The sequence below is a fragment of the Fringilla coelebs genome, assembly GCF_963513975.1.
Source record: "Fringilla coelebs genome assembly, chromosome: 15".
Classification (NCBI taxonomy): domain Eukaryota; kingdom Metazoa; phylum Chordata; class Aves; order Passeriformes; family Fringillidae; genus Fringilla; species Fringilla coelebs.
The window spans coordinates 7,242,130-7,266,177 of record NC_140041.1 but is presented as its reverse complement, the minus strand read 5'-3'; the positions used below and the strand labels follow the sequence as shown (position 1 = coordinate 7,266,177).

The 24,048-nt window shown below is 36.3% G+C and overlaps 1 protein-coding gene across 4 annotated transcripts in view; it reads left to right on the top strand.

The window, feature by feature from the left end:
• GABRG2 (gamma-aminobutyric acid type A receptor subunit gamma2) overlaps positions 1–5,534 on the top strand; it is a gene marked incomplete at both ends in the record, with an annotated part of 58,010 nt that extends 52,476 nt beyond the window's left edge. The window contains 4 exons of one of the 4 annotated variants that reach the window (XM_084215705.1): positions 106–258; positions 1,768–1,973; positions 3,780–3,803; positions 5,259–5,534. In XM_084215705.1, coding sequence (XP_084071831.1) covers positions 106–258; positions 1,768–1,973; positions 3,780–3,803; positions 5,259–5,534 — 659 coding nt within the window. The remainder of the gene's footprint in view (positions 1–105; positions 259–1,767; positions 1,974–3,779; positions 3,804–5,258) is intronic. The other 3 variants (XM_084215706.1, XM_084215707.1, XM_084215708.1) reach the window with 3 other exon arrangements.
• Positions 5,535–24,048: the final 18,514 nt, after the last annotated feature.

The window sequence follows — 24,048 nt, the reverse complement described above, 5'->3', positions numbered from 1 at the left end:
GCACACACACCCTAGATGTGGAATAGGAAAGCCCTAGCTCTTACATACAATTTTTATGTTGTTTTTTTTACATATTATTCTATTTGTTCTGCTTTTGTTTTACAGGAGACTATGTAGTCATGTCTGTCTTCTTTAACCTAAGCAGGAGAATGGGTTATTTCACTATTCAGACCTACATTCCCTGCACACTTATTGTTGTCTTGTCCTGGGTCTCTTTCTGGATTAATAAGGATGCAGTTCCAGCCAGAACATCCCTGGGTGAGTTTATCTTTCCTGTTTTCTTCAAGCATTATCATGTTTAATTGACACCTCTGCAGATCACCAGTTTGTAAATATGAGAACAGACAACTTCACACGAACACTCCTCATTTAGAGGAATGCAATAATTTCCAAGGAATAACACAGACTGAGATATATTTGCATGTCTTCCTTTTTACCATGTCAGATTCTGACTACTGTGGATTATCAACCATCAAAGCTTTTTTCTGATTACAGCAGTATTTTTATAAACATCAAGAAGATGGGGACACACAGCTGGATTAGAGACAGGGTGCATTAGTTTCACTTTTCTACTTCCATATCACAGTGACTGGCAACACAAATTAAATAATTACCTAGAAGGAATCCACCTTTCTGGCTGTGTGTCCAAGTGCTAACAAGGGGAGAATGTAGCACCACGATTACTTTAGAAACCAAAAAACAAGTATAGACTTCAGGGAAAAAAAAAAAAACAACTGAATTTGGTGGTATCCAAAATCTTATAAATGAAAATGTGACATGCAATTAATCAGAATTAGAATTTCTACTCATTTAGCAACTGCTTCACAAATAAACTAAGAGACCAAGTTAATCTTGCTTGTGCAAAGCAGCTGAAACACTAAAAAATAACAAAGCAGAAACATTCAGCTAGAGAAAGTTTAACACATTTTCTACTTTTACATTAAATCCACCACAAGTGAGAATTATTTCAGTTTTTCCCTCTGCATTTTCATTTCTTCACAGAACCTCAGCACAGAGCACTGGAGTGTAAAATAGGGTACACAATTTTCATTCCAGACTCTCTAGAAGGAACATAACAGAGGACCAGTGGCATCTTATTATTTCTTCACATCCTCTTTAAAAAGAGGTTGTAAAACCTGCTGTAAAGAAGTACAAAATTAATAAAGGCATTCGGCTTTATTTTAAATTTTACCTAGACACACAAAACAGACTTGTCCCTCTGTTGAGAATTAAGCTATTTGCACCAGTAAGAAAGTAAAACCAATAGTGCAGTTAAAAATGTGGTAGATTTTAACTGTTCTGATGAATTTTTAACATTTTTCACAACGCAGTACATGCAATAATGTTCTGAAAGGGAAGGGATGGTGAGGCATGTCACAGTACTTCTCTTTTGTAGATCTTTCTCTTGCTGTATTTAAGCATTTGAGCACATAAACCCTAAACTTCAATTTTCAATAAAAAAACCCCAAAAACTCCCCAGAAGTAAACTACAAAACAAAAACCTTAAATTAAATTTCTTAAAATTCATCTAACCAAAGTACTCTACAGAGCAGCACTGGCAATGACCATGCAAAAATGTCACATTACCCCTGTTAATCCTCTAAGCTCCCACTGAACTGGCATTTCACTGCTAGAATGTGCTACTGACTCCCTTTGCTGTGAGTTTGAACTCCAGGCACACTTCAAAACCAATCACAGAGAGAACTGGCAAAATCGGTTTTCTACTTGAAGTAATGTTATTTCTGTTTTTTCCTATCTATTTACCAGGAATTACAACTGTCCTGACAATGACCACCCTAAGTACAATTGCTCGTAAATCTCTTCCCAAGGTCTCCTACGTGACAGCCATGGATCTTTTTGTGTCAGTCTGCTTTATTTTTGTGTTCTCTGCACTGGTGGAATATGGAACTTTGCATTACTTTGTCAGCAACAGAAAGCCAAGCAAGGATAAAGACAAAAAGAAGAAAAACCCAGTATGTATCTTGTTACCAGCAAGGCCTAAAATTTAATTAGTTTTTCTGAGAGAGCATTTTAATCCCTCTTTGTAACTGTCCCTATTTTCCATACTTTTCTATTACCTATATACCCATCCTTTGTAACAAAAGGTATGCAAATATTCACTTGGAGAATCAAAAGCTCATATATTACAGATTTCTGGATGCCAAATGAACTAATTTCTCAAGATAAAGATCTTTTTAACTGAAGTATTCTGCAAACCACAACTACCAAAGGCATTATTTATGCTATATATAGATCTCTTTATAGAAAAGCTCTCAGTTTCTCTGTATTAGTATTAGCAGTATTCTATGCCATTGACTTATGTCCACATTATTGACATGACTACATTGCTTATCAGAACTACAGTTAAACTTTTATATTCAAACTTTGGTGTTTTGCTTCTTCCAACTTCTCCTTAGCATCTGTTTCCTTTCCATTGTTTCCTTAAATTTTTTTTGTATATTTCTTATCTTATTTACCTACTTCTCTGCCTTAGAAAGTGATTTTGCAGTAGTTTATAATGATACTTACGGATATATGATACCCAATAGTAAAAATAATGTATATAATAACAACAGTAAAAAAATCCTGGGAACATCCTCAGTACAATTTGGGCTTTTGCCCAGACAAGGAAAGAATTATATGCTTATTTTGTCCAGGACAGATTTCTCCTTGCCTTTCACAACTGAGCTGACAAATGTGTTGTCTAGAATCTCTAAAACATTTAGCCTAATCATCTACCAAAAAAAACCAAAACCAAAAGAAAAACCAACAAAAACCCCCAAACCCAGAACACCCCCATAAAACAAAAACCCACAAAAAAAAAAAAAAAGGAAACAAAAAAAACACCCCAAAAACCCAAAACCACAACTTTAAATCAACTAAAGGAAAAAAAAGTGAAAAACATGAAGGAAAAATGTTTTATATTAAGAAAGAATGTTTTCATCTCCATTTCAGGCATCTAACAAAGAATAAAGTAATTTCTATTTACTCTGCTAACATATTCAAGGACTTTTGAAAATATTCTCTTTTAGTTTTAAAATAAATCACAAAAATGGATATAGAAAAAAATAGCAGTTACAGAATCTTACACTTCATACTATTCCTATAATTTCAAGTTTAAAAGCTGCTGAGAGGTAGACTGTAAAAAAAAAAAAGTAAAATGTTCAAGTGATGTGTCTTGTGTTAGATGGAAATAAAAGTATCTGTGTGTATGTGTGTCTTAGGCAGTCAGGACCAAAAGGACCAAAACTGAACGCACCTCAGATTTAATTGTTTCACTTTAAGGAATCCACATGAGGAGAAATAACTGGTTCTTTACACTAATCTGTGAGCATCTGGGAAGAAACAGAACTGTAAATGCTTGCCAGAATCCTAATCACAGAGTCTAAAAACCATAAAAGTAGTGTTCAGGGCACAGTCTGCAGGTAAAAAGTCTTCTCTCTAAAAGGTGCTTCTATAAACTGTGAATGGTGTCTTTCAAACCAGTTCGGCATAAAAGACTAGAATTCCCTCAGGATATGAAAATCTAACAGGAGTTTGATATCTTAAGTCTTTGGCCCAGATGTAAACAAAAAGTGACAAGTTGAAAATGTGGGGGATTTTATGTTACAGATACTTGTTTCAATTGCTGTAATCCCAATCTCTCTATAAATTTGGTTCTTTTTGACTTACTGTGTTTTACAAACATATTTTTAATTTACATTATTTTTGTCTCTTTCTTTCCTTTCTTTAATTTAAAACAAATCCTCTGATTCTCTTTTCTGTCTACAAAATGAAAGCTTCTTCGGATGTTTTCCTTCAAGGTATAATGTTTTTTGGAATGGAAATTCACTGCATGCGACTGCTGAATTTAACTAGTAGAGCTTAGATGAGAGTGGTGTTTTGTCTGGTCTTTTAATTAATGAGAAAACTATTCTAGCTACTTCCTAATTAAGTAGAATGGCTACAAATTCCTAAACAATTTGTAGAGTTGATTCAGCAGCCTAAATACCACTATGGTTCTGAACTTAACCTAAGTTCAGGAGTGACCAACATTATTGGATCTCATGAATTAAGAGAGTTTAACATTAAAACATTTCTGCTCCTCTCTCTCAATTTGCCATGGGATCCAATAGCACCAACTAGCCTCAAACCTGCAATACACCCTTTTAGAACTCAACTCTGACCCTGGATTTTTAACTTTTGTGATTTTATTCCTAATTATAAAACCAAAGCTGTTCTGATGTTGACCTGAAAAAAAAAAACTGTGTCACCATCAATTACTCAAATGCTGTTCATTGTGCAAAAAAAAAAAAAAAAACAAAAGAGTTTTGAAAGGGTTTAAGATGCATATAGATTTTTAATGTTGTCACTGGACCAACACACTTAGAAAATTACCTAATATATCTAGTTGTGTTCCACACTGAAACCTTATCTCCATTCAGAAATGCAGAGATTTTATAAAAATTTTTAAAAGGCGGGGGGGGGAGGTGCGTGGGGGGGAAGAAATAAAATAAATTCTATTGAATTTACATACTTATGGAATGGAATTGTTATGTTTCCCTAATAGCTATCACCATAAAATTTCAATGGCTATCATCCCAGTATTCACCCAGTGAATGTGTTTTAAAGGCTTAACTTGCTCAATTCATTCTAATTATATGTATGTATATATATACATGTACAGATGCTATATAAAATTCAGAACATGTTGAACCTTCTAGTTGGTGAACATTAGTAGGTGGTGAGCTGCAAATATTCAAATAATTCTAGAGTCTTATAGAGATTCTCCCAGTCTTATTCAAAAAACCTGGGTTTTGCCTTTTTCCTGTGTATACATATTCTTTTTTCTCAACATGAACCACTCCTTTTAAAATCCTGCATTTCCAATTGATGCAGTTCCTTTCATGTGCAATACACAAATTGCCTTCAGATATCAAGCAGCTACATAAACTATAAAACAAAAACTCAAAATACCATCAATTACATTCCTGGATGTTTCATTTAACCTCTCATGTTTACACAGTGTAGCTTTGAAGCTGATTTCCCATAGCTGTTAACTTTAGATTGGTTTGTGCTGCTTTCCTCTAAAGGGTATGATGCAACTGCTTTTAATAAGCTCAAGGTAATTTTGCCTCTAGAACACCTCAGCAATTTCCCATGTAGCCCCCCCACAGAACCATCATGCCCATGTTGACCATCATTCCCAACTGGTCTGGTGATAATAACAAAGTTTCTCCCTCTACCATCTTTTTTCTTCTTTTGCTACTCCACCATAGGCACCAACTATTGACATCCGCCCCCGATCAGCTACAATTCAAATGAACAATGCTACACACCTCCAAGAAAGGGATGAGGAGTATGGCTATGAGTGTCTCGATGGCAAGGACTGTGCCAGTTTTTTTTGCTGCTTTGAGGATTGTCGGACGGGGGCGTGGAGGCACGGCAGAATACACATCCGCATTGCCAAAATGGACTCCTACGCCCGCATCTTCTTCCCAACTGCCTTCTGCTTGTTCAACCTGGTCTATTGGGTATCATACCTGTACCTTTAAAAGCAGTAGGAAATCAGTGATATGAGCCTTACTCACTGAATTTCTTAGAGAGATGGTTTCCTAAATCCACTTGAAGTATTTATGATGCGCTTTATAGTGATCTGAATTCTTTAGTGCCATAATCCCGTAAATATCAGTCATATCATTTGTCCAAAAATTGCCATCGGGTTATTGTGATTTACATGTCCATTCCACATGCCAAAATTATTTAAAAATAAAATCATGTTGATAGGTAATATACACCTATACCTGCTGGAATAGAGAGAAACAGGGCAGACAGGACAAGGGGAGCATAGCAACATCACTTAATAGTTGATACTGTGATTCCAAACAGGAGTGAGAGAGAGGAGAATTCCCAGGTAAAGTGCTGTACAGTTTGTTAACATTGGCTATAATTATGCTATAGCTTTATTCTCTGTGGGCTTTTCTTTTTGGAAGAGTCATCTCTCACTTTGAATAGGTATTATTAAGCTAGGAAAATTAACTTCTACTCCCATCAAGATGAAAACAGACCTTTCCCTTTGCCATCCCTTTAAGAGCACATGTACAATGCTGTAAATATTTCAATACCTTATAGTACATAAAGCCTAGTGCATGCATCTTTTGGGGGCCAAAATAAATGAAAAAAGGTACTATAAAGTTTTGTCTTTTATTTTGTGTCTCTGGATGTGCTCGTGTAATTGAAATGTGGACAAACCTAATTTTCTTTTTTCTTGAAAAATTGCCCCTCTCCCTCATGCATGGAAGATCCAAGCAGACAGCACTGTCATGCAAGATATTAGAGAAGCCTTAAGGATTCAACTAAATAACATATAGACAAATCTGTTTGGCCAATATAATAGCTCATAAAGTGTAATGTATGTGTCCTCTGCAGTTGTAGCCTTCATTTCCCATTGCTAATGTTGCTATATTTCAACTGAATCTCCAGTAATTATACATTGCAAGATCAGCTTCCGAATTTAATCCACGTGCTTCTATTGTTCTTTTCCCATGTTGAGATCCACTTTTTTCCTTACTCAAGTGTTTGTGGGAGTCTTTTGTTCTTTAATCCAGTACAGGAAATAGCTTTTATTCTAGATGTTATTTTTACATAAGAGCTTCAAGTTAATTTTGAAACATTAGTCCTTCTATTGTATATACACACACAATTCTCTGCCCATTCATGTCCTTGATCAGCAATAGTTGTTGTCAGTGCTGCTTTCACTCAGTGAGTACCTTTACTAAAACAAACCTTTACCATGGCTAGCACAGAATTTATAGATAGCCTCGAAAACAAAAGGGAACAGAAGGTGTCTCGGCTACTAAATCACACAAATGCAGTTATGTATGTATTTAAAACCTTCAACCCACCTGGGTGAATCCTGAAAACCACTGGTTTTCAGAACCTGTATGATGCTCAATTATGCAACCTTAAGCACATGTAAATATGACTGATGGTTTGTTTTGTTTTTTTTTAATTTGTCAAAGATGCAAAATACCACCTCCAGAAAAGTGGGCTTGCAGCTTGAAAAGGGAGACCTATAGCTTATCACTACAGAATTATTATTAATTGAAACAGAGGAAAAGGAAAGTTTTCCAATGTCTGTATAGTTTTGGAAATAAAAATGTATAAAAAAGGAATATCTCTTGATCATCAATTGCTCCTAGTCCAATGTATTTGAAAACATTTTAATAAAGGAATTGCACACACCTGTGGACTTTTTCAATAAAACTACTGCACTCAACTCCAGTTTTTCTGTGATGAGTTTGTTAAAAGCATGCTTTGAGAATTAGACTGCTTGACCAGTTGGATTCATCAGCTGCCTAAATATAAGTGATTATAATCCTTATAACCTTCTGCATTGTCTCATTTTGTAGTCAAATGGCTCACACACAACCTTCAAAAGAGCTAGTCTCCATTCTTTAAAGTTATCTTAGTCTAATAAAAAAATAAATTAAAAACCCATAGAATTGGAAGTATTTTAAAGAGAAATAACCTTCCTTTAACTACTTAGAGATTCTCCACTGCCTGAATGAGTGTCAATCACCTTTGATATAGGAAGGTGTTCCAAGTGGTACCAGACTGATCTCTAATTGTTTTTTTTCCCCAGCAGTCAGTGATTTAAGAATTTTCTTTTATTTTCTTGCAATTAATAAGAATGACTAATGCTACACATTTAAAATTTCATTTTTTCCCTGCTCCCATATAGGTTTTACACATAATCACTATGAAACAAACCAACACTTTAATGCCCTCAGTCCAAGTCCATTTTGGTTAACATACATAGAATTATTTTTTTTGTCATGATCTGTGGAATTAATGTGACACTAAGCACTTTATCCTAGTTCACAGGTTAGCTGTGCCTAAGAAAACCTGCAGTGCTGATGAATCAGATACAATAATGAGGAAAAAATTGTGCAATCCCTCACTTGTGCAAGTTTGGCTTCTCCTTCCAGCAAGGGAGGACTTAAGAATTGATATATCCCCACCTCAATAATGCAAGCCACACGAACTGGAAAAGTGTGCCACATCTGCCCTAAGGAGGTGAAAGAACTTTTCCCACCTTGTATTATGACACAAAGTAAAGGAAATGAGACCCTAATCAGTGATTACCCAAAACCTCCCTTCTGCCACACTTACTGAGGGATTTGTCATTTCTTTCAGGGGAAAATGGAGGAAATTCAACAGAATTCTTGATGAAAAAACATGTGATTCCCATCAAGAAACTGACATCAAAATACCATCTAAGTGTTCCTCTAATAGGAATTATTTACCTATTCAGTACAGAAAAAAACCTTTGCATTGCAAAGCCAGATTGCCATCACAGTACACAAAACATTGGATATGATAAGTGTTATTATTCAGAAGAAAACTGCCCAGAAACCTATCTTTAGGGACATGTTCATGTATATATACCAGAGAAAACATTATGCTAATATATACATTATACATACTAAGTCTCCCAGTTGTATTCCAGGGAACAAACTCACTCCTGATACACCAGGCTTGCTGAGATGCTTTCAAGCTCATCACACTGCAAATAAATATTACTGCTCTGGGATGTGTCTGAGGAAGTTCAGAGTGGCATTGGAAGTTTTATCAAGTATACTCTAGTGGCACAATTATTTACTTGCTATTTACATTCCAAGAGGATGTAATATCCTGACAGAGACAAGACACTGTTGTCCCAGGGATTATACCAAAACAGGACACCTTCAAAGCATTTATAGATCTTTATACATTTATAACATTTACAAACCCAGATTGTAAACAAAGAGCTGGTGTTCAGGGAGACCACGGGACTCAACAATAGTTCTCTTATTTTTTATGTTAGCCAGCCCCAAAAAAACCTCTTGCCAAGCAAGTATGGAATAATTTTAGCCTCTGTACAATGAAAAAAAAAAAAGCTAAAGGTACACACACACAAACTAAAAAGGGGGAAAATAATCAAGGAGTCTTTTTTTAAAATCAACTCTACCTCATTTTTACCTCATTTTCCTACAGTTACATAAATCTATAACCTGATTGGACTGGCCTAATGACCTGTGTCAGTTTCAATGACACCTCTTTTACAATCAGAGATCCAAATATTCTACCTCCTGCCACCTGTGCCCCCAAAGCCCTTCAGCATTAAGACACGTAGAAAAAGAAAAAAGCATATTTATAAAATAATTAGGCAAGTGAATAATGTTATAAAAGGAACAAGAAAGCTCTGTTCACTGCAGAAATTTTAGTGGATAACATTGTTTTATACAGAACAAAAAAGGTTTGGATTACCTGCCTTACCATCAAATCTGGGTTTTGTGGGACCATAGTAGAGATTAGCTGAAAAAAGGATTGGAAAACAGTAAGCAAGGACTTTTCCAGGTTTGCTGAAGAATTTCTCATGCTTCAGAGAAAAGGCAGGACAGTATGAAAAAAAGAATTTTTAGGAGAATTTGTTAGTTAAGGAGAGAAACTGAGGCTTGGATATGACACAGAGGCTGAAGTTAATATTAAGCTGATCTGCTCTATCCAGGCTGCAGCTGAGAACTGAATTAGACAACAAGCAAAAGAACTTGTACATTAATGGACTAAAGTGGCAGCCCAGAACAACAAGCTAAGAAGGCAAATTAGATGCAAAATGATCTACAGAAAATAATTTTCAAGGCTAAAATAATGAAGGTTGCAGTTCTCTGAACTTTTAATAGAGTACCTTTGGGATCTAGGCTTCATCTACATGCATGAAGGATCATATTTAGTGTAGCCAGAGTAGAAAGGTAATGTTATTTGGAAATTGATAGCCACAGGATGAATTCTCCATGAAAAATAAAGTCTGTTCATGGGTTTCTGCAGTGGTGGAACTGAAGCCTGTTCTTTTAAACTAAGGGAGCATTTAGAGCAGAACCCAGTAGTAAGAGTGAAGAAAAGAAAAGTAAAATATGAAGAATCCATCTAAATGCAACCTAATTACAGCCCAGGGGACAAAATAACATTTTAAAAAGAAAGTGTTGTCTTTCAAACAAAATTTCAGTCACTTTACTGAATATTTAATTAAATCTTATGAAAAGCTTCACAGATAAATTGGTTTATTATACCCATGAGAGATCTATTGTTCCATTTATAAAAATTAAGAGCCAGTGCACTTTCCCCTCCTTATTTAGAAGGATTCTGTAGATTAAAAGATTTAGACTTCCTACTTACACATTACTGTGGGGCTTTTCTTTAAAGACAAGATTTACAATGAAAAACACACCTATTCAATATGTAAAAGAAAGCTCATGACCTTTAAAAGATCTTGAATAACAGACATGAACTAAAAGCTTGCTTACAAGTCAGCAAACACATTTGAATAATTCATTCCGGAATGTCAATTTACTTCACAAAAATATAATAAAAAAGGTTGTCTTTCTTGTGGGAAAAACACTCAGATCACAGGATGTTAGACTGGATAAGATAGTCTCATTTGAATTCACATAAAATTCATATTGATTATCAAAGTGAGAAAAGGGAAAAAAGAAATAAGAAAATATTAATGTAGGTTTAATTCAGCCAGTATTAAAAACATTGGAAATATTGATCTTTCCACCAGAAACATGCTTTTTAATACTGGTATATTGAAACCTATATCTGATGAGATTTAATCTGCCATCACTCTCTTTAGAATTTTCAAGTATATGCTATAAGCCTGACTATACATTCAGTTATTTTGCTGTGAGAAGCCTAAACCTAATTTACCCATAGGAAAAAAAAGGAACAAAACCCAAACCCCCACAAAAACGCCACCAAACTTCCCCAAAAAAGGCTCCAAATCAAGACTTCTCATTTCATTCCTAAAATGAGACACAAGCACAGAGACATCCACACAGCTAATATATTTACAAGATGTCTATAAAAATAGAAAATCAGGCTATGAATGCTTGAAAGTCAAACAGACCTGCTAGAGAGGATTTAGCATAGTTGGATAATTTGCTGTATTAAACAAAAACCTCCAAAAGTTAGTTTACCATGCTTTTACTGAGATTAAAAAAAAAAGTCTCCATGATTGTATTGACAAACAATGCATATCCATAAACTCTCAGAATTAATTTCAGTGCTTCCCTTAGGACTAGAAGGGGAAGACTAGAGAGATAGTTTTAGGACTTCCACAATCTCACAAACCTATTCCGATTTCAAAAGCTTTTCTGCTTCTCATTCTTCTACTTCCATCACAACTGCTTAATCTGCTGCCACAGTGAGATTTCTTAGAGAAGAGAGAACTTTCCTTGCGCTCTTTCCAATTCCTTTGCCCTCAGCTACATTCACCTGAATTTGATGGCTTCCTGCTGATTTAGCAGTGCTACATCTTTCTTGCACAAATGCTTCTGTCCCAAAAATCACCACCCCACAGTTTCACCTAAATCGGTGATTCCATTTCAACCCTGAAAAATTATTGCAATTTGAAAACTGCTACTTCTAAAGAAGCTATAAGTGGAATAATAAAGTTAATGGACTTGATAACAGGAAACAAAGAAGTGGTAAGACAGACCAATTGTTAACTTCAAGCTCACCTTTATTTCTCTTGCTTTCAGGAGAGCTGACATCAGCTCGTGTTACGCTGAATTTTCAGAGAGTGCCGAGACCAGCACAATCTGCAGACCCTGACAACTTCCAGGTGTGGCATAACTCTCACCCAAGCCATGCCCTCCCCATATAGGGGCTGTCCTGCTGCCCTCAAACACCTGATGATACTGCCTACAGCTGCTGAAAATTAGCTATTTCTGGAAAGCCAAGACAATGGCCATGCCAAAACAGATGTCATTAATTCTTTCAAACCTCAGGTAACTCTTCCTTACATTTTTGGCTGGTTTCAGTAACTTTGGGGTCTCCAGTTTCTAAGAGGTCTTCAGCAGTTCTGTTGGATAATTACACACTGGCCAATCCACCCTCGATGGCCCTTGGGAGATCCTCAGCATCACAGAATCACAGGCAGAGACTATTGGGGCATGAGAGAAGGTAGTTGACTGTATGTTATGTCTGAATGAAGATAAAACATTTGTTCTTCGGCTCAAAAATTTGGCTAGAGAAGAAATAAGCCAAAAAAATGAAAAGACTCCACAAAATTAAACTGCAGCACACCCACTTAGGAAAAGGTCGTGTAGTTATAAAAGGGTTTCTTCCTCCATTTATTTCTACAGATTGTTTTGCAAATATACCACAGCAAAATTAAAAAAAAAAACCAAAAACACAACCAAAATTTATGAAAACAAACTACAAATAATTTCAAGCCAATCTGTAATTGTGATTTGTTAAAATAATTTGTTTACTTCTAAATTTACTGTGGAAACATCCAAAAATCAGGTTTTTTACAAAGGGGAATGAGCACCAGACAATGTGACTTTGTTCTGCTCCCCTCCAGGTCCTACAGAGCATTTGCACAAATAGGAACAAAACACCTCATGGTTGGTGACCTGAAGAGAATGTCACATGGGAAACACATTAGCTCAAGCTACAAATATATCTAAAATCTGTAAAATTGAAAGCAAAATTATGCTAAAAAAATCACCTTGCAAACTCTTAGTACACTTGAAAGCATTTGTTTCAAACTTCTCTGCCATAACTGATGAGAACTTCCTAGATTTGAAGAGCCATCTCATTCTAGTACATTTGCCTGTGCTTTAATAAAATAACATCTGTAGGCACTGGAAACCTTTCCTGTCCTTTGGAGCATCACTTTCAAGAAGAGGTAGGGCAGTTCCTGCTTCCAGCTGTTGTCAAGCTCATACCCAGCACTTGCGTGCAAAGAAACAAATCTGAATGCCAAGTCCATCTGAAAGTAGGACTACACAGGACCCAAAAAATGGAGATTTTTTTTAACCAAAACCAGGGCTTCATTCCAAAACCATCTGAAGGGCCTTCTCACCTGCCCATGAAGGAATTGGGTGCACTACAGGCCATGCAAGCTGGCAGGTCCCACCCACTGGCTGGGTCATTACTCAGGTGCTACTGGCACCTCCTCCCTCATCTCTTCTGGTCCTAAAACACTGCACTAGCACAAGTGCTGAGCAGCATGAGACAGGATGATGTGGAAAAGGTATTGATTTGAAAGCTTCAGCATCAATGAATGATAAACAGGAAAATTTATTAGCTATTCAGTCTTATTATTTTGTAATAGTTAACCATAAAGTGATGTTTCTACATATAATTTTTAAGAACCATAAGCTTTTTTTGTTCTCTCTACATCACTTCTGATTGTTTTTTTAAGCATTGGTATCAGCATTTTGGACCAAATGTTGCCCAAGTGTAAATGATACATCTCTTCCATAATTGCATAACTTAGAGCTACTGAGAAGCGAACAAAACTACAGGATGCCTGTCTGGTAAAGCAGTGAAGTGGCTGGCTCTGTTCAAAATCTCTGAAATCTGAAAATAATCTGATCCACTTTTTTTTATCCTTGGTTGGCAATTTTGTCCTTTACAGGGAATTTAACATAAAACAGGTAATTTAAGAATAAAATCCATCCCAAATCTGAAATAAGATTTGCTATGGTAATATTTCCTAAGGGATAAGCTGAATACAATCTCATTGCATGAACATGCATTTTAGTCCCCAGAGGATGCTTTGCCTACCTGTACAAAGGGGAAGGGACAATAATGCTGAGTTAATGCAGACACACGGGTTTTGATTATGTAAACAGGCTGAAGTTCACATCCCATGTACATCTGAGATAATTGCAAATATTCTTCAGGGGATTTTGCCAAATAAATGCTAAGTATCCTGTTATTGCTCTTTCTACCTTCCCTCCCACTCTCCTGGCATCCAGGCACAGAAGAAATGAGATCTCAGTGCTCTTGAATTTGTACATGGCAGAAAGGAAAAGTACAAGGGGAGAAGATGGTCCTTTTCAAAGATGCCCTTATTTAACCCTTTCATGCAAAAAAAAAAATCCCATAGAACTAAGAAGTAGTATTTGGGACGAAGTCCTAAAAAAAAAATTCTCTAAATTAACTTGGCAATAAACTTTTCTAGGTAAAGAAAGAGACAAGTATTTGCAGCTTATTTTCTGTTCTCTATTTGTCTTTCTAAACATCTTAGAAAAATTCAGACCATAGTAATTTAGTAAATTAATGTTGGTAGACTAAGAACATCATGACCATTCCTGTAAGAAGTACTACCAGATCCCTACATCATTCTGATTACTAGTAAAATAAGTAATTTTATCCTATATGAATAATTTATCACAATTGCAAGAAATGGATTGACATTCTGATGTTGCCTAGAAAATGTATTCAATGAACATTTTGAACAGAAAAGCAAAGACTGCTTTCTCACGTTTAGTAATAAAAATCTTCCTAACTTGAAAAGTTCTGTTTAATTCATAGGTAGCAGGCAAAAATATTAATCAGAATCCTAATCAAAGTCATGCATGCCACAGTAGGACACAATGGACTTTATTCTAAACAGCAACAGTTTCGAAAGATGTTCTGCAATTATTGCAAGTTATGAAGAACCTGTTTTTCAGACTTAAAATACAAAAGGAGTGCTTAAGAAAAATATTAAAATAATTACCTAGGAAATTAAAGTAAAAAGAAAGCAGTTAAAAAAACTATATCCCTGAAAATATGGTAAAATAATGGAAACCATAAATTAAAAACTCATTAGATACATTTTAAGAATTAAAATGTTTAAAGTTTGCACTTTTCCACTAACTTGGAATACATTATTATTTAAAAACTAGAACCATTGGAGAGTTATGTCACAACTAGCAATGAATACATCCCCACCTGACAGTGAAGTTACCATCTGTAATTAGTTCTGTAGATCTGCATTTTTACTTCATTTCCTCCTGTTCAGCCCAAGACACCAATTTTCTTTTAAAAGCCTTCTTTGCAGAAGTTTTTTTCCTAAGTTTAAATCTCATGTCACCTGTCCTTAATATATTTAGGCAATCAAAACCTAAGGGGAGAAGTTAGATCACAAAAAAAAAGTAACTTGGCAAGTTATCACTTAATCATCTATGGGAACTTCAGAACTCATACCTTCACTTTTTCTCCTGATATTATACAGAGAAAAAGCTGCCATTTCATTGCTCTATGTTGTAAAACTCAGGGGAAATGGCCTTTAAACTGACATGGGACAGAGCTGCTTCCTTTGTCCAAGCCTGCAAGGAGTCCTCTGTCCCAAACACCCACCTCAGAAGGTGGAGGAACCAAAGTGGGACCAAAGAAATCCCTGCTGGGATCTCCCACACAAGCTCACAACTGCAGAACAACGTTCTAACCTGTGTTAGCAAAAACACCCCCCAAAACTGCAGAACCATCTCTTGGGTGTGACTTGTCACATTTTGTCAGGGGTTTTGCTGACTCCACCCAAGTTCACAGAGATGTATAATGGCAACCGAGATCCACAGATTAGCATAAAAAAGATAAATGTAGGAGACAGGTATAAGATTCTTCACAAGCTAACAAACATTTTTTTCATTGGATTGTTGGACAGGTGCATACAGAATTTTAAAAAGTCATCACTTCAGCGATACATCATCTCTTTGTGACACTTTTTTTATATAAAGTTAAACTTTAAAGTGCATAAAGAGTCAATAACATTCATTCATTACAGTACCTTTAACATGTTTGCTTTACCACTAAATGTTTAAAGGACCAGCTGGAGATACCATCTTCACAGGTAATCTTCAGTTTAACCCCACTACATATTTTACAGTAAATATTGAAAACAAGCAAGTGAACCATTTCATGATATTCATAAACATTACCCGAATAGTCTTTGTGAAATATCATTCTGCCTGAAGAGTAGATGAAGTGTTGCTTTGCATTTTCAGTTTGCCAAGCAAACTACACAGCCCATTAAGAAGGGAAGTGCTATGAATGCCACCTCTAGACAGAGGCAGACCCCTTTGTCTCAAGAGATTTTTAGTTTGGGTGTCTTTGCAGGTTGGGGGAGGACTTATAACAATATACTGCATTACTCTTTCTATTTAGAATCTAAAATGTCCCTTTACCTCAAGTTAGCATTGCCCATAGCAACCTATAGCAAACATTCAGGCTCTTTCAGCTGATTTATTAACCTTATGAAATTAATCACCTTAGTCCCTTACCAGCAGCAGGCAAATATGATCTCACATGTTAGAACAGAACACTCATGGGCAGTGAAAATCCCAGGATTTAGTCTCTCTGTCCCCATACTGACTCCCTAATCACTGACTAATAATGTTGCACAAAATTAAGATTTTTCAGTTTCAAGAAACCAGAATCCTCCTCTAGGTGATCATCCTTCAATTGTACCTCATATTAACACATGCAGGCAATCTTGGAAGAAATTCCATTTGCTACCATAGAAACCAAGGATGTGGACTCTACACCCATCCCTTGAGTTTAATCCATTTAAGACTGAAATACATATTTGGAGGCAATGAGGAACAGAAAATGTATTTCTGAAAGTGGTCTTTGAAGAAGAATAAAAGGAGGAAATGAATGTAAATCCACTGGATAGTTTCTACATTGCCTAGGACAAAATGACAAAAGTCCCAGGGAGAGAGACACTGCAGCAATCCTGGACACCTGCACAGAACTTTCCACCTGGAGTGCTCTATAATCTCCCTGATCTTCAAGCAAAACCAGAATAAACTGGCTCATACTGACAAGCAATTATTCCTACCAAGAACTTTTCTGATGATACTGCTTTTGGGAGAAGTGGCAAATGCAAGGGCCATTTGTTCAAGCCTCTTTTCCAGTCTTTCCATTTGATTTTCCATTTTTCCATTCTTTCAGTTGATTCTTTTCTTCCTTGACCTATTTTACAGACTCTGGGAAAATTGCTATAACATCTAGAGACAATTTGCCTGTCTTGTAAATATTAAAATTGTGAGTAAAGGACATCAGATAGCTCTTAAAAAGCTACTTAAGGTTTCTTAATCTACAATTAATAAACAATTTCCTAGTTTCACTAATTGGAAAAAAAAAATTTTTGCTTGCCAAACCATCACAAATTCATTTCTTTTGTTGGTGTAGAAATCTTTGCTTATCTAAGACTATAAGCCTGAAAGATTGAATATTATATGAGGGATGACACAGCTGCCCAGTGCACAAAACTTAGTTGAAGATAAAGCAAGGCATGTTTCACCTCAGGTGAAAAGGAACCTGATGTCATGATGAGATGAGCAGCATAAAAGATGAGATAAACCTGAACATCAAAATATCTTGTCTTTATGTCAGACAATACGAGTAAAAAGTAATAAGAGTGTTTTAAAATGTTGATATGCATTTCAAACTCTACTGAGGTTGCCCTTGAAGTATCCACTGCTGTCTGTGCAGCACCTAAAAGATGAATATTCATTTTTGCTTGTAGTGCAGAGTGAGCAATACACTGAAATATAAACATACCCCAACACTGAAATTTGCTAAACGTTTGTACTATGCAAATTTCATATTGCTAATACATGCATTGTTTGGTACACTGAATTTCTCTGATATGTGTTCCTTCTTCAGCATCAGATGGGAGTATGGAGACACTGAACAAACACAGTTAGTCTGACTTCCTACAGGGATTAGGCACATGCACAACTACATCCCTGAACTGGAGGCCTTAATTTCACGTTACAGCAAAGTTTAGAGTTCCACTGAAAAATACAACATTTTTGATACTATGACATCTAAATAGACAGAGAACTGCTATCCTTACAGAGAAAAGAAAAAAAAAATATACAGGCAATGTGAATTCTAAACTGACACCCATACAAAGTTTATATCAAAAGAGGTAAACTGAACTAGAATCCTTTGAGACCCAATCTATGCCTTAATCACAAATCTGTCCTTTTTGTGCCATAAAATGGAAAATCTCCCCACCTGCCTGTCAGCCAGTGACAGCATTGTAAGAGGATTAAAGATGAAAGGTTTACAGAGTTTTTTTAACTGCAGATCTTAGAGATTCTTTGCTTTCTCTCTCATGAAGATTTTATATTTGTTCTCACTTTGTATTTCAGTTTTCCTAATCTAAAATGAAAGTAATTGAGACTGAAATGTATGTTTTGCTCTTTATGCTCTGCAAATGCAGCAAAGCAAGCTGTCAGTGAAAATACAACTGTGAACAACAACAAACTGCTCAGAACAAAGAGAAGGTGAAAAGGATTCTTGCATAAGAAATAATTAAAAAGAGCAAAACCAGTATGCAACCAAGCAAGCAAAGCAGCCTATTATGCAAACATAGAAGTATTCAGTTTAATTAAACACACGTGAAAAATCTCACTATCCCTCACAGCAGATCAGTAAATATTTTCTGCAAATGCTCCTGAATAAATGAGTTGTTTATAACAAATTCTGCAGCCCTTGTAATTTTCTCTGGGACTACTCACAGAATAAAGAATGACACAGTGCAAGTCCTAAAGTTATTCCCGATTATGCCAACTGGGCAAGTTCATTTGCCCTTTCTTAAAGACACACAGAACTCGAGCAAATTTTGCAGGAGGGGAGAAGAGGGTTTCTATTGTGGATATAAGTGCATTAGGACTTCGGTGTCTGAATGTGCAAATCTGGAGAGGAAGTATCTTAATGGCAACATAATACAGAGCCTTGCACCCACAAACTGTGAGCATCTTCCATATCCCTTAGACCCCACCAGAGCTCTGTCACAGTGCATGGAAACCCAAGTGTCCCTGCTGCCAGCAGTACCAGTCCTGCTGATAGTGCAGTGCAGCCCTGCATCCCCCCCAGGTCAGAACAGAACCAGAACAGTTTCTCGCTAACAGTGGAAAACACATCAGGTTATATCATATGTGCACCAGCCCAAATTCCCAACCTGTTTTCTTCTCAAAATCACTTGGAAGCTTGGAAGATGCAGCAGAACATTGGCACTTGTTTGCTGTGGCCACATACAAAAGGTGAGCTAATGCAATCCAGCATTTTCTGTCTGCAGTATTTAATTGATTGGTTCCCAAGCTGTGGGTCATGTAGGTTGTTTCTTCACTTCAAAACAAAACTCCAGGGTGATGAGAGATGGCAAGACTGAATGTTTTGATTCTACTGCATCCCACAGCTATATTTTCTTAATAAACCATAGCTGTTGCCTGAGATTGCTTGGAACACTCCCTCATGTTCCTTCCACAGGAATTTGGAAAACATGTTTGGTGTCCACCTGCTTGGGGTGACAGACTCCTGTAACCAGCACAAAACCTTGTTAGCCATCACTGTCTCAAGTACCACTTCCTTTTTTTAGGAATACCAAGGCTCATTTTGAAAGTGACACTTCTAAAGACCCCAAGACCACACTGGTTTTGTTTTACATCATTCCCTCTTATTGTACTTCCTGAAGCTTTGACATCAGTGTCTAGACTTCATTATGAATCCCCAAACTCTAATTCTTCCCTAGTCCTCCTACCCTAACAGCTGTTCAGAAATTTAAGAACAAAAGTTGTGAGATAAAATATTCCCCATTTTTAACATGTAATTTTTAAAGAACAAGGACAACAAATAAACTCATTTTTTAAAAGCCAAGAGGTAATATTTTCCAACTTTTGTAATGAAATAATTTTTACAAATTCCAAAATAGAATCTTTTCCTTATGATTCAGGCTGAAATTGTGTAACTTATATTGATAGCCAAATATAACATAGAGATCAGTATTGGCTCTGCCTCTGAACTATTTAGACTAGGTTCTTTTATGCAATGTGTAACTTCAGATCTCCAGTAAGTGTGACTATTAAACATTTTATATACATATTTTGTCTGTTCTGAAGCACTACAACACTAAAAAAAATCCCTAAACCTAAAAGTACATTTCTATTTTTCTCTGAAGAAAAAATTTGTAATGTTTCATTTTAAAACTGCTGATGTTTTTAAAACTGTTGATGGTTTTCTATTTTCTTTTTTTTTTTTTAGTGTCCTTAAGATGGAAAAATAGGACAAATGTTTTTCAAAAGAAAGAGAAGGATCTCAAATTTATTCTTGAATTAATTTAGGAAAAGCATCTGATCTCATTTGTGGGCTTTCTGTAATCCATTCTGCTCCTAGAGTCTCCTGATTATTAATTAATTGGGAAAAAAATTGAGTATCAGACTGATTTAGAGTGGAGAAGTTCAAGACATGGATCTACTGAGGATTCATAATTCATAGCTTGACAGCAGCAGCATTGACTTGCACTAAGATCATAAGATTATTCAAGGATTACACTCATCAGTGGGGAAAAGTTTACCCTGGGAAAATCTGTTTTCTAGCTCTCCCTGCAAATTGTGTGTTTCCACTGCAGAGACTTTTCAGGTGTTTATGAAACACCTGGTGGTCTGGGAATAACTAGTTTGGTCTTCTGTGTCATATTATGAAATTAAATACAATGGAATATAAACCTATTATTATTTTCTTCTCCATTTTCAAGCCAAAAAATTATATTTAAAGGGGTTTTAACAATGTCCTCTCCTTGATTCATACTACAGACAGTGGTTTTGCTGACACAAGATGCCTCTATAGTATTACCTCTGCCTGACCAAAGTTGCCTCATGCAGTGGGAGTATTTCAAACTCAAAGGCTATTTTTCACTGAAAAATTGAAAAAAACAGGTGTAGCTGAATTGCAGAGTCTGACTCCTGAATGTCTGAAAGATAATGCAGGGAGATACTTGGTATGAGCTGCTACAGGCAGCAGCTTTATTGGAATTTGCAGAGACTAAATCAGCACCATCATTAGAAAAGCAGGACTCCTAAGCATACAATATTTAATTAACATTTCACTCCCAATGACTGATCTTCCACACCAGGGTTCATGTAAAGCTGCTCCTATAGAAATTGGCATTGCCACCATCTGCTCTGTGCATGAACAGCAAACGTCACAGTTTTCACCTTTGGGGAGCAAGAAGTTCAGACATTTGCAGAAAAGTGGTTTTCAGAAAGATTTACTCTGGCTGCAATCGAGGAAAATGGCCCTTTGTAATTAACTGTCCATGAATCCATTAGAGAGGGACTGAAAATCACAAGTTCCAGGCTGTCAGTGACCTGGAAAAGGCAGGAGAGCATTGACAGCTCTGCTGGTCCTCACACTGCAAACCAGAGCACAGCCAGAGCTCAGTCACTGCAGGGCTCCACAGAGGCAAAACTGAAATCCTTTTTGCAACTAAAAGACCAAGACAGCAATGTTCAAGTCACCTAATTTGGTCTTCAATTTTTCCATAGCTTCTGAGCACCACAGCTCCTACTGCCTTCAAATTTAAAATTCAGGTCATTAAAAGAGATCAAAACCAGTTTTGGGCCAAGTGCCCAGTACCAGTTAGGTATTAAATATTACTGAAGCAGGACAGAAGAAAAGGACCTGCTGGAGAAATTTTGACTAATAAGCAATGCCAAGAAAACTCGAAAGGTCTCTGGAAAGTTGCCTAAAATACTTTTAAAATGTAATGGATATGGCTGAAAAACAATTGTATTAAAAATAGGGTGTGATTTCGTGGGGAAAAGAAGCAATAAGGATATTGAATGAAAAGAGTTTTAAAATGTCAGAAGTTTGGGTTCAAATTGTATTACCTAAACTAAGTAAAATGCCCTTAAACATCACCACAAACAAACAAAACACTACACACTGCTGACAAAAGAGGGCTTGTAGACCTAAATGGAAGCTGAAAAAAAAAAATAATATATACTGGACCAGCAGAGAGAGTTTTCCTGTTTGCTTCTCCACAGTCAGGACTGCAAAAAACATAGCAAGTCAATTTTCTTACTTGTTTTTCAAATTCTCCAGAGCTAGCACAAGCAAATGAAACAGATTTAAAACCAGGTCATGCAGAGTATGCAATTTCAAAAGCTTGACTTTGAGGAGGGAGGCATCTTTAGATGTCTTCCTCATTGCACTGCTATAGTTGGAGTAGTATAAATTCAAGCCTTGCTTCTTATTTCTGCTTTCATAGACAAAAATGCTTGACATTTCTCAAAAAATGACACTAAATTCAACTCAACCAAACCTCTTTTGGTTAGTGATTATTTTACTAGAGCTACCTTCTCAAAAAGTACATTTTGCTGCTCCAGACCTCTTCCTACTTGTTTCCTTGCCCACACATATCTGCTCTGATTTTTAAGTTTTCTAAGGAAACAAATAAGAAAAAATACGGCGTTCTTCCAAATCTAGCCCTTCGTCCTTTATTACTTTTCCTAACTCATGAAAAGATTTTATTCTCTTGAAGGTGACAAAAAACACAACCCAATCTAATTCTCCAAAAATATTTTTTAGAGAGTCATTCAAAGCAGAGATAAAAGAAGTGGCAGTTGTGTAGGAGGGATGGTAGACAGAAAATATCCGAATAGTTAACTGAAACCCCTTCAAGTGAAGCATTCAGTAAAGTGATAGCAGAATTCTAGGAAGAGATGCCCGTTCTCAAACATTTTGTTCAACATTATCCTATGGCAAAGTCCTAAGGGACTTTCATTCCCTTCTATGTGTGCCAGGTTTTTGTTCCTCTGTGTGCCCAGACCTATTTTTCAAACCCCTTGTCAGGGATTTAGGTCCTTTGATGTGCCTGGCTTGTTTTCAGTCCAGACAACTCCTCAGAAAGGCATTTTCCCAAGCTGTTACACTTCATTACCGTAAGAGAAAGCTCTGTCAGTGCTCTCACACATCTCCCACCTCGTGCCAAGGTGACCACAGCTGGTTCAGGGTATGGGCAGACAGAGTCAGCTGCCAGCTGCAGAGCAGCTGTGTGTGCCCTGAAATGACCCACTGACAACACACAGATCAGTGAGAAACCCTAAGCATCTTTTTTTTCCATTTTCTCATAAATATTGCTAGCCATTTCATAGAAAGAGGCTCTTGGTGAATGCTATTTGGCTCTTTTCAAACCACCTAAATCTTGATACAATATAGAATCTGCTCAATGGCAGGCATTTGAAAACTTTGTCTGAACAAACACATTTTCATAACCCTTTTTGTAAAGTTGTAGTTTGATATTGATACTTGTACTGACAGATACCAAGCCTCTGTTAAACTTCAGTAGAAATATGCTTCCGTTCACAAGAAGAAAAAGCATTTCATTATTTAGATTAAGCACAAAGCAGAACAAAGTAGAAAATGTTCCAGTGTCTTTCCTCTCATTCAGGCTTACCAAAACAGAGACAACAATGAATAAATCAACATTAGAGTCATAAAAAATTAAAGTTAGGGAAGAAGGTATTCCTTTTTCTCCTGCCTCAAAGCAGGTTTAGACCTGCCTAGCTACATATTCCCACAAACTTTTTATCTAATTTTTCCTAAAGACTGGCAGTGATGCAGCATCTGCACCCATTGATGCCGAGCTGTTTTGAACTACATGGTCAGTTACTTTCTCCTCTTTTCATTCCCAGGCTGCCTGTGGTTCCCTTTATCCATTGAAATGCTCAGTCCTATCCCTTAGCAAACAATTCAGAATCCATGAATATCATTTGGAGTCGTTATAATAAGTGTTTCATGTTCAAAATATGTATGAGGAGTTAATAAACTAAGTAATGCAATGTAATTTTTTTTTAAATTTCAGATTAGGTGATTTATATAAATAACCAATACTGCTTCAAGTGAGAGCATTCTCTTTGCTGCAAATTACATTTCAATTGCAAATGTATTTCTGTGGACTTTTGGCTTAGCCCTTTAATCTAACAAGAACACAGTAAGTAAGTTTTTTACCTTGAATATTAGAGAAAAGTTAACTGAAAAAAGAAACAGCATGTAATAATTTAAAAGATGAGAAAATATTTCTGGGTTTGTTTCTCTTTCAAGGTAAGTTGTCAGTTGTTCTTATTCAAGAATACAAAAGGTTAAAATCCAACAGTTTGTTGCTTAATATTTATTTAGCTTACTGACAGGTCTAGGGTGGCTTACTCGGTTCTTCCTTCCCACCCCTGCTCTGTTACCTTCAGCTTATTGAATAAAAACAAGTTTCCCAGTCCTTCTTCATCTCCAAGTATTGCCCTACAATGGAGGTTCCTAACCACTGTATTTGTAGAATTTGAGGAAATTACTTCATGAGGGCCTAGATAAAAATATCTGTCTTTTCTATAAAGCAACGTAATGAAATGAAATGAAACAAATTTAGGCATTTATAACATACAACACTATCACTGG